Source organism: Propithecus coquereli, unplaced genomic scaffold (assembly GCF_000956105.1).
Source record: "Propithecus coquereli isolate 6110/MARCELLA unplaced genomic scaffold, Pcoq_1.0 Scaffold291, whole genome shotgun sequence".
Taxonomy (NCBI): Eukaryota; Metazoa; Chordata; class Mammalia; order Primates; family Indriidae; genus Propithecus; species Propithecus coquereli.
In genome coordinates this window covers 2,521,400-2,531,759 of record NW_012148519.1, presented here as the reverse complement: position 1 = coordinate 2,531,759, position 10,360 = coordinate 2,521,400, and the positions used below count along the sequence as shown (strand labels likewise).

At 58.3% G+C, this 10,360-nt stretch overlaps 1 protein-coding gene across 1 annotated transcript; it reads right to left on the bottom strand.

Annotated features, from left to right (window-relative positions):
• Positions 1–1,768: 1,768 nt before the first annotated feature.
• On the bottom strand, positions 1,769–10,011 carry CA4 (carbonic anhydrase IV). Its single transcript, XM_012648670.1, has 8 exons — positions 9,866–10,011; positions 5,707–5,760; positions 4,592–4,747; positions 3,798–3,952; positions 3,579–3,677; positions 3,236–3,302; positions 2,919–3,082; positions 1,769–2,077 (listed from the first exon to the last, which is right to left on the bottom strand). The coding sequence occupies exons 1-8, from the start codon at positions 9,921–9,923 to the stop codon at positions 1,883–1,885; spliced, it is 948 nt and encodes a 315-aa protein (XP_012504124.1). The 5' UTR covers positions 9,924–10,011; the 3' UTR covers positions 1,769–1,882.
• Positions 10,012–10,360: the final 349 nt, after the last annotated feature.

Genomic DNA, 10,360 nt, shown 5'->3' with positions numbered 1-10,360 from the left:
GCAGCTTAGATCCCCCGCAGTCTGTGTGGGAACCTGAAGGGAAACAGGTTCAGCGTCCACACACCCCCTGCTGCACAAGCTGCCTGCTGTTGCCATGGCAACAGCAGTACCAACACCCCTCCAAGCTGTGTGGTCACCAGGGGAGGGAGGAGGGTACTTATTTTTGGTCACAAAAGGGAAGAGGGAGGAGAAGGGTGGGCGGGAGGGGGAGCAGCCCTTTTCCCTCTCCTAGGCTTAGCTGGCTGGTCCAAGGCACAGGCACGAGGTGACAGAAGGCTTAGAGGTTACCATCTCCAACCGGCTCCCCTCCCAGACCAACAGGCAGGGAGGCCTCTAGGAGTGGGTGACGGAACCCCTCACATGCACTCCTGGCTTGCACACCTTCCCAGGGGGAAGCTCACCACTTCCAGCCTGTTGGAGGGGTTGCCCTCACACCAAGCCCAGCAACTGGCTCTGGCCCTGGCCTTGACCCCAGCCCTGGCCCCTGTGGTCTCCGCCTGGCTCAGCAAGGCTGTTCTGGTCCCCTTCCCTGCTTCTCACGCTCACACTCCTCCAAAACCCAGCCCTGGCCTGGCCTGTGAGGTCTGAGAGGCTGGGGCTCCTCCATGCTTGGTGCCCAGGGGCCTGACCTGGCTTGGGGGCTGCCCAGGGGTTCCCTTTTTTCCCTCTCCCACTGGGGGTCTGGACCCTCCCCTCCTCACCTGCCGCCTCCTAGTCTCACTCCATCCACCAGCCCCAGGAAGGATAAAAACCTCGAAAGACACAAGCATTGTAGAGGTGGGGACTGTCCCCGAACAGTCCCAAGGGCTTAGGCCCAAACCCTTGATCCACCCAACTCCTCCTCCTCTGACATTTCCTTGCTGACCCATGACAGATCTTGCTCCTGGGCAGCCAAAATGGCCTCTGAGTTGTCCCCTTTGCTCCGCTCTCCCCTGACAGCCCCAGATCAGCTCCCTCTGCTCAGATCAGTGCTCTCCGCTGCCTCCCTGAGCTCTGCCTCCCTCCCTCCCTCACTCCACCTCCACTCCTTGCTGGCTTCCCTGCCGTTCCTCCACCACACGGACACTCGCTGTCCCCAGATGGCGGCCTTCTTATCTTCCAGATGTCCCTTCCCGGACCGCCTTCCCCAACCACCCATGTAAACTGCAGCTTCCCTCCCCCAACTTCCTTCTCACTAGCACTTACTGCCTTCCGATATATTAGACAATGTGTCGATTTCATTTATAGTCTGTCTCTCCGCTGGACAGTGAACTCCAGGAGGGCAGGCATTTCTGTCCGTTTCCCTCCCTGCCACAGCCCTGGTGCCTAGAACATACATGCTCAAGAAATAGTTGGGCAAATGAACAAACTCTCTGTCGCCCACCTACCTGGGCTGTACCCACCCACAACCCCCGTCTCCGCCCCTAGTGCAGAGCAGAAAGCACCGTCTCAGTCGGCTTTGCTGTAGCCTCAACACACGGCCCCCATCCAGCCTCTTCCTGCTGAGCCTCAGTTTCCCCCACTGTGTAAGGAAGAGATCAGATGGCAGCTCTGCTTGCTTTGGCTGTGTTGGAGCTCCAGGTGCCTTCAGCATCCCTCTGAGGCCAGAGTGGAAGGGAGCAGGGTGTAGACAGGGAATTCACAAAGACCAGGATGTAGAGACACCTGGTAGTACCTGCTGGAGGAAACTTCCAGGCCTTAAGGCCCCTGCCCTGGAGCAGGGGTGAGTTGAGGGGAACAGGGTGGGGCAGTTGTGGGGAGCTAAAAACAGACTTGAGAAAAGTTTCTCCAAAAATACATATTTTAATCATGCCTAAAGTTCAACCTGGGAAGCCTAAGGAAGGGAAGGAAGCCCAAACATCCAAGGGCTGAGGCCAGAGATCCCACGTGCAGAAGTGAGTCGTCACCGGAGGAAGCCAGCCACCAGGCAGGTGAGCGTGGGGACCAGCAGGGCGGGCAGAGGCAAGGGCAGCAGCTGGCCTGGGGCCTGTGACTTGTACACCGTGCGCTGCCCCTGGTCCTGCACAGGCCGGACATTGTCTGTCATGTTCAGTTTTTGGTCCTCGTCGTAGTACAGCTTATAGGAGAACGCCAGGATCTGCGGAGAGAGAGGGCTCAGCGGGGGCAGCAGCAGGAGCTCACGCCAAAAGGGCTCCATAGCCCCACCTCTCAAGGTCATTATGAAGATGATGGGAACCAGGGACGTAAAGTGCTTGGCATGGTGAGGGCCAAGTTCCCCTTGGCTTCCCTTAACTCACAGTTTGGAGGGCCCGTGACTGCTATTACCGTTGTCACTGTGGCCGTAGTACAGTGGTTCTTGAACTTGTGCGTGCATCAGCATCAGCTGGGGGTGGGCCTGTTGGGCCCCAGAACTTGGGCCCCACTCCCAGAGTTTCTGATTTAGTAGTTCTGGGGTGAGGCCTGAGGATTCGCATGTCTGGCAAATTCCCACCAGTGATGATGTTGACACCACTGGCCTAGTGACCACACTTTGAGAATCACCGTTATGGAATGGAAGTGCCACAGGGCAGGGATTTGGGCCCTTTGGGCTGACTGCTGTCTCCCCAGAGTCTGATATGTTGTAGAAACTCGGATACCATTTGTTGAGCAAATGAAATATTTCCTACTGCCTCTGAGCACCTCCTGGCCAAAGACCCTGCCTCATGCTGATGCCTCTTCCCCAGAGGCTGGCTCCCTGCTCTTACCTGCCCTTTGGGTTTCAGCCTGGAAGCCTTTTCTAACCAGCCCCTCCCCAACCTCCCAGCCAGCCCTGATCCAGGGATGGAACAGCCCACACCCTTCTTGTCTGTCTCTAGTGAATGTCTGTGGATTGAACCAAAGGACTTCCACTCCCTGGAGCTCCTCCCCCACACCCAGGGGACCTCTGGGGGCAACAGAGGGACGATGTCTGGGGAGCCAGGCAGAGGGGCCCTGCATACCTGGTCTCTGTGCAGTTCAATAGGGTCCTCGAACACAGTCCAGATAACCGTCTCGTCGCAGGACGGCGTGGTGAGCGAGCCCAGGTAGCGGAAGTAGTGCCTCAGTTTCTCCTCATTGGGGAGAAAGTCCAACAGGCTGATCTGCCCTATGGTGGTACTCATCTCTGGGGTGGGGGGACAGAGGATACTGTCAGTGGGGGTTGGGGAAGAGCCCTTCACACCCCAACTCTGACAGCCCAGCTGCCTCCCCTTGCCCCTTCCTTTGTGGGGAGAGGTTCCCTCCTCACACTTCACCCTCGTCCCGGATCCTAACTCACCGGGTCTGGGGATTTTAGACAGTGCCTCCACCAGCGGCTGGAAGCCTTCATTCACCGCAGATCCAGGCTGGAATGGGAGGGAAGGGGGCTTGAGAAGGTCTGTGGGGAGCTCATGGTGATGCCCAGTTCATTCTCCTGATCTGGGTTGGGGGGTGGTAGGCAGCTTCTGGGATTGAGGCTCTGGGTGCCCCACCTGGCCTGGGGGCATACAAGTAACCAGAAACAGAGGGGAAGTCGGGGTCTCCTCTGCCCCGTCCTGCCTTGCCTGAGTCCCAGGTTTCCAGATCCTAAGAAGTAGCCCCTCGGACCCTGTTCCCCGGGAGCTGGGTGATGGGAGTCCTACCTTCACCAGGAAAGCCAGCACTGCGGTATCGTATTCAAACTTCTGGGCGTGATTATCGTTCCCCAATGTCCCCTTCTCTGTCTGATGTACTATGTGCATCTGGTGGGGGATGGGCGGGATGGAGAGTGGACCTTTGAGGGGGCCGGAATACCCTCCTTGCCCAAGGTGTGTACACACCCAGAGCTCGGCCAGGAGACCGATCTGGAGGGGGACCCTCACCTCCATGGCAAAGTGATGCCCATCGATGCTGTGCTCCGAGCCTGCATTCATCGTCTTGGACCAGTGCAGGTGGAACTGCGTGAGCTGGAACTGAGCAGGCAGTCCTCCTCCAGCAATCGTGATCTCAATCCCATTCGTTATCGGCGACACGCTCACTGAGGCACGGGACGGGGCAGGGTCCTGGAACCGGCTTTCCCAGAGCCTCTCCCAGCCCCTCATCCCAGCTCCACCCAGACAGGCCTTCTCTCCTGCCTCCCACCTTTCCTGGACCACCCTAACCTTTCCCTGGCCCCCTTCCTCACCCCGCTGCCCACCTCCCCTCTCCTGTACAGCCCCCACTGCCCAAACCGCAACCCTGCCCTGGTCCCTCCTCTGCTCCAACACCTCTGTCTGGTGCCCTGGTGTCCTCAGGGTAATGTCCAAATTCCTCCACCCTGACTGACCTGTCCCTGGTCCCCAGCCTGGCTGGTCCTGGGCCTGGATTCACTCTCTCCATCCACACAGAACCACTCGCGGTTCCCCAAACACCCCAAGCTGTTTCATGCCTCTGCGCCTTTGCACATGTCACCCCTTCATCCTGGAATGTTTCCCCTCCCCCCACCCCCAGACTGGTCTGATGAAAGTATTGAAAACACAGCTAGAATGTTCCTTCCTCTCCCAAGCTACCTCCCCCACGGGGTTTTCAGCCCCTCCTCAGCAAAGGTGGACCTGGGCTTGGCGTGCCCTCCCTGGGGGAGCCCTTTCCTCCCAGTCTTTGGGGAACTCAGGGTGCCTGGGGCCTCCGTTCAGCCCACCTGAGTGTCCGTTGTTTTCCACAGTCCACTCTAGCTTCTTATCGTAGCCAGAGAAGGAGAAGGGTCCCAGGTTTTTGTCCACCTTCACCTTGTTGGTAATGATGTCGATGGGGGACTGGAAGTCCTTCTGGCAGTGTTCACCCCACTTGTCTGGCCCTGAGTGGGGAGGGAAGGTGGGCGAGAGTCAGGGTTGCCTGGCACTGAGAAGCAGCCTCCTCCGCCCCACTGAGGTCAGGCCCATACAGCCAGGAAGGCCGTACTGCAGGGATGCTCTGCTCAGAACTCTGCCCTTGCCCTCCTTGGGCCTTCCTCCTCCTCTTCATCGTTGTCCTCCTCCACAGACACACACATGCAAAGCCAGTGAGTCTGGCCATGATGTGGGGCAGGATGAGAGCAGGGTTGCCAACGCGTGGCTGTGAGCTATGGGGTCTGGACAACTTCCTGATGCTGTGCGCGTGAAACCTGAGCCCTGGTTTTCTCAACTGCAAAATGAGAACTGCAGTGACAGCCCGCTTCCCAGGGGTGTTATGAGGTTTACAGAGGTGAATGGGAGAGGGCTGTGGGTGCTGTGGCAGGGACCCTGGAGGGCTGCTGAGCAAAGGACACTAAGCATTACTGAGCAATGGAAGGAGGGAAGTAACCCTGGAGAAGCCTGGTTCTTGTGCCCTGGTAATGCCAACCCCCGGGTGGGCAGGGGTCAGGTGGAACAACACTGCCCAGTCCCCAAAACACAGAGGCAGGGAGAAAGCAGACTGCAGGCAAATTGGTTTGCATGTGAATAAAAGTGTAAAGGACCATCTCTCAGGCCCACATGCAAAGGGTGTCACCAGAATAAAACAACTCTCCTTTTTGCTATGAGAAATAGAAAAATGTCTTTCTCCCTTTAATGCTGCTGCTGATTTATTCCACGGGGAACTCGCCCTCTCGGTGACGGGAGGTGCCAGTGAAGACTCAGGTCACTCTGTGTTCCCTGAGCACCAGGAGTGTGTGTGTGTGTTGGGAGCTGATATCTGACCACCATCATCCTTCATCCCTCCCACCCTCCTGGGACTGCATTTCAACCTGGATGGTTCCCACCGTGCAGAAGGCCTGTCCCCAAGCCTGGCTGTACTCACCCAAGCAAGTGTAGTTGGAGGCCTCGACTTGAATCTCATAGCACCAGTGTAACTCTGCAGCAAGAGAGGAAGGCAGTGAGGCCTGTGCACACGTGTGTCAATGTGTCTGTGTGCACACGCATCTGTGAGCACATGTACACGGGGGAATCAGAGGCTGGGCATATCCCTGGTGTCAAAGCCCTCCCTTGGGTTGGGATGGAGAGTGTTCCTGAGGTGTGGGACTGAGGACACTTAATAAGAAAACAACCCATGGGCTGATCATCTGGTCAGCTTGCCTAAGGTACCGTTTCCCCAGGCAGGGCTGTGCGAAGCAGCTGCCAGCCCTTCAGGGTAAATCCTCTGAGGCCTCAGCTCTAACATGGGGCTGGCCTGGACACTCTCCATCCCTTGGTCATCAGCCTCCTCCTTCCCCTTCCATCTCCCATCCCAAACCTGGAAGAGAGACTCTGGGGAGAGAGGAAGAGGAGGATTAGGGCCCAGCCTCCACTCCTGGGACAACAGAGTCAGGCCCAGCCTGGCAGCTTTCCCAGGTGATCTGAGTTACGTGAGGATACTGGGCTGGCCCGTCCCCAGAATGCCCCGCCTCGTGTTATTAAGCCCTGTTCTTGGCTAAACTTCCACAGCTCCCACAGGCAGGAAAGCAGCCAGGCCTTTTCCCCTGCCCCACCACCCCACAGTCCTGGTCTTTGGGGCCAGACAGACTTGGGTTCTAATCCTGGCTCTGATTCAGGACAATAGAGCCCAGCGTCTCTGAAAAGAGGCTGCACCACAAATGTGGCACACTAATGCAAGGTGTCAGTGATGGCAGAAACTGTGTGCAGGGGCAGAGGGGGCATGTAGGGATCCTCTGTGCTTTCTGCTCAATATTGCTGTAAACATAAAACTGCTGTAAAAATAGAGTCCGTTAATTTTTTTCAAAAGGCTGCACCAACAGGATGAACAGAGCATTTCATCCAGAGCTAGAATTCTGGCCCAGCCACTCATGGGGCTTAGGTGGGTTTGGGGGCAAGTTCCTTAATCTCGCTGAGCCTCAGTTGTATCATCTGTAAAATGGGACTAACATACCCACCTCATAGGGCTGTGGGGAGGATTAAATGAGGGGTGGCATAGAGCTTCCAGGCAGTCTGACACTCAGTAAAATCCCACTGGCAAGTCCTTCTCTTTCCCCCCACCTCCCTTCCTCTGGTGGCCTCCTGTCAGTGAGCAGATGGCCGAAGCTAAGGAGGGGCAGAGAGAGGAGAGAAGTGAAGTGGGTTGGAAAGAACTCAGGGATGAGGAAATGTCTAAGAAAAGCACGGCTCCCAGCTCAGCTGAAGCTAAGGCCTCTGAGCACAGTGCCCTCTCCCCTCTGCCTGGGCTGCCCCCAGCCCCATCTCCTCTCAGGTCTGGGCCAGCGGAGGGGTCCCTGGAATGGGATCGGGTTGGGAGGGAGCCATGAGAAGGTCAGGCTCTCAGTAGAGCAGTGGGGAAGGCTTCCAGCCAGCGGGGTGAGCGGGAAACTGTCACCCTCTCTCTTGCCCAAAGAGCCACTTTGGGTTTTTGGTTTCCCAGCTCTGGACCAATGCTTCTCTTACCCTGTTGGCATAGCCTTTTTCAGAGATGCAGGGTTTTCCCCATGACATTCCATCCTCTGCCCCGGACAGGGCTTTGCTGCCCCTGGGAGTTGCTGCATCTGGGGAACCCACACACACATCAACTCCGCAAAGGACAGTGGTCGTTTCCCACCCAGACCCCTCCTTGCGGGTGGGCAGAGCTCTGAAGCTGGAGACCATTCACCTGCCTTCCAGCTCGGCTCTGCCTCTTGCTTAATCCCTACCAAAGAACGAATTAACTTTTCTGAGCTGCACATACTTCCTCAGACAGAAGGTGCTGCCGTTGAACTCCCAGTGCTAGCGTCCGAGGGGATAACGGATTTGAGGTCATTTACATTGTGAGAAGTCCCCACCCCTTGGAGGTCCCAAAGGCAGAAGGGGTCTTGTTGCTTGAGCTGGCACCTCTGCACTGCAGGCCCAAGGGGAAGCTGTTCCAGGAGAAGCCTTGCTTAAGCCAGAGTCCTCAGGAGCCCGCTGTGAAGGGCGGGGCCCTCTTGTGAGCCTCCCACAACCTCCCTAGGGGGCCCATCTGGTCCAGATTTAGCTTTTTATAGACATTTACTCTTCCCTAGCTCTGGCTACAGCTCCCCGGCTTGTAGTAGTGACCTCTGATCCACCGTCTTAATCATAGAGACTTTTGACCTGCTTGGCTGAACGCTCTTGTAACTACCTTCTTCAGGAAGCAGAAGCCAGGAAAACATAATGGTGATGAGGCCAAGGCTAGGGGTCAGGTCTGTGTCCGTGGAGTGAGGGTGGGGTGCTGGCTCTCAAGCTCATGAGAGGGGCACCCTTGCAGATAATTACCAGCTCACTGGCTCAGGCCACTTCCAAGATGGCCTGGGAAAGACAGGGGCTACTCATAGCTCCAGGTCCTACCCAGGCCACCTGCATGACCAGAGATGGGGTTAGACACCTAAAAACCACTGCCAATCACCCAGCTGCTGTCCCCAACTCTTGACCACCCCATCCCCCTTTTTTAGAGATGACTGAAGAAACTCCCTCTAATGGACCTTGCTCACCCCACCCTCCTACTCTAAGGAAAGAGGAGTAATCCTGAAAAACAGCTCAGCAAAACCCAAGTGTGTCCTGGGCAAAGTCCCAGCAACTCCTGGCCAGGGGTCTGGGGCACTGAAGGGGGCCAAATATCCTCTCCCTCTCCCCCTCTTGAAGGGAGCAGATGCTCTAAGGATTTCCATGAGCGACCTGGTCACTCTCCAGCTTTAAGTCCCCCTGGGATGGGTGGGGGGAGGAAAGCAGGTCCCAGTCGAAAGCCCTGGCACCAAAGCGGAGCACAGCTTGTGTGAGGGGACGGGCAAGGATGGGCTCCTGGCCAGCGGCAAAGCCTCCTAACCATCGGAGCAGTTGCTAATGGAGCAGTTGCCACGTGCCATGGAGGCGCTGCACTGTGCACTTACTCTCATTACCTTATTTCAATCCTTTAGACACACTTACTATCCCTGTTTCTGAATAAGAAAACTGAGGCGGAGTGACTTACCCAAGACCATACAGCTACAAAGCTCCTAAGTTAATTGCAAAGCATTTCTCTTTCTGTTATGTTTCTACCATGTCTAGCTGCTTACTGTATTTCAAACATCCAACCCTACAAATACAATTTTCCACATTCTGCCTTTTGTCTTTCCTCCTCCCCTGGATGGGGCCCCGAGGAGATGCTGCGAGACGTCCCTCATCCTCCCGCCCGGCCAGGTACCTCCTGCAAAGGGCACACACTCTCTCCCCCTCCGCTGCTGAGGGCACCTTCAGCCCTCACTCCAGCCACCAAGGGCAGAGCACCTAACTTCGGAGAGGAGGTTTGGCCTGGGTGGACCTCCCCAAGAACCATTCCAGGGGTAACTGGGTTGGAAACCGGCAGCTGAGGCCTTCCTGTGAAGGGGTGTGGGGTCGCAGAGAAGGCAGCCCCGGATCCCTGTGCCCCGCCGCTGGGAGCCGTTAGCTCCTTATCAAACATTAACACGCCTCTCCTGTCACCTCCCAGCTGGACGAATAATTAAGAGCTCGGCCTCAACATTAATCTTTAAACGAAAATCACCCTGTCCGGAAAGACCGGCTTCGCCAGGACCTCGGGTCTCTGGGTGTCCCCAGCCAGGCTGCCAGTCCCGCGCTGAGAGCTGGGCCATAACCGCAGCTTGCCGCCCTCGGGGGCGGGCGAGGAGCCCGAGGCAGGAAGCGGGAAGACAGGACCCCACCACACCCAATGGCAGTTCTTGCCCCGGGCCGGGGGCAGTCACCTGGCACTGAGCCCCAGTGGGACGGCCCCACCGACAGACTGAGCAGGACCAGGAGGAGAAAAGCAGGCGTGCGTCGAGGAGGGTCAGAGCAGCATCCTGATGGCAGACTCGCACCGCACCCGTCCGTCCGGCCCGGGCCGCCGGCCCACGCGCACTCCCCGCAGCCGCGCACACGCGTGTCGCACACGAGCTCGCGCGCCGCCCCCGCCTCCCGCGCCGTCGCCGCTGCCCGCGCACACGCACGCCGCCGGGGCAGGGGCAGGGGCTGGGGGCGCAGAGGGGCCCCCGCGGGGCACCTGGGGCCGGCGCCCGGGAGCTCACCTTCAGCTGCCGAGGGACCCGCCGCGGCCAGGGCCAGGAGCGCAAGCAGCAGCAGCATCGCGACCGAGCAAGGACGCCGCCGAGTCGGGGGTCGCGCACCCAGGAGGCCGCTGAGGATGCCGCGATCATGCGGGCCCGGGGTTTTATAGCGGAGCCGCGACGGGAGGTAGCCCCGACAGCTGGACGCGGGAGGCGGCTCCTCCCCCTGGCGGAGCCTCCCCTCGGGTCCCCTCCTCCCGTCCCTGATCTGAAAATCTCCGCTCTCCCGCATGACCCGTCACGCCCCGCCACCTTTTGCCCGGTGCACGAGGCCCCTTCACTCACCCCGCGTCCTCTCCACTGACAAGCGTCGCCCTCCCCGCCCCCATCCTCCCTCCGGTCCCTGCGGTCCCTGCTTCGGGACGGGGAAGCTACCTCACAAGGTGCTCAACCTACACAGGGGCGAGTGCCCAGGATTCCTGACTGCTCATTTTGGTGCCAACCACTGCGCAGTGG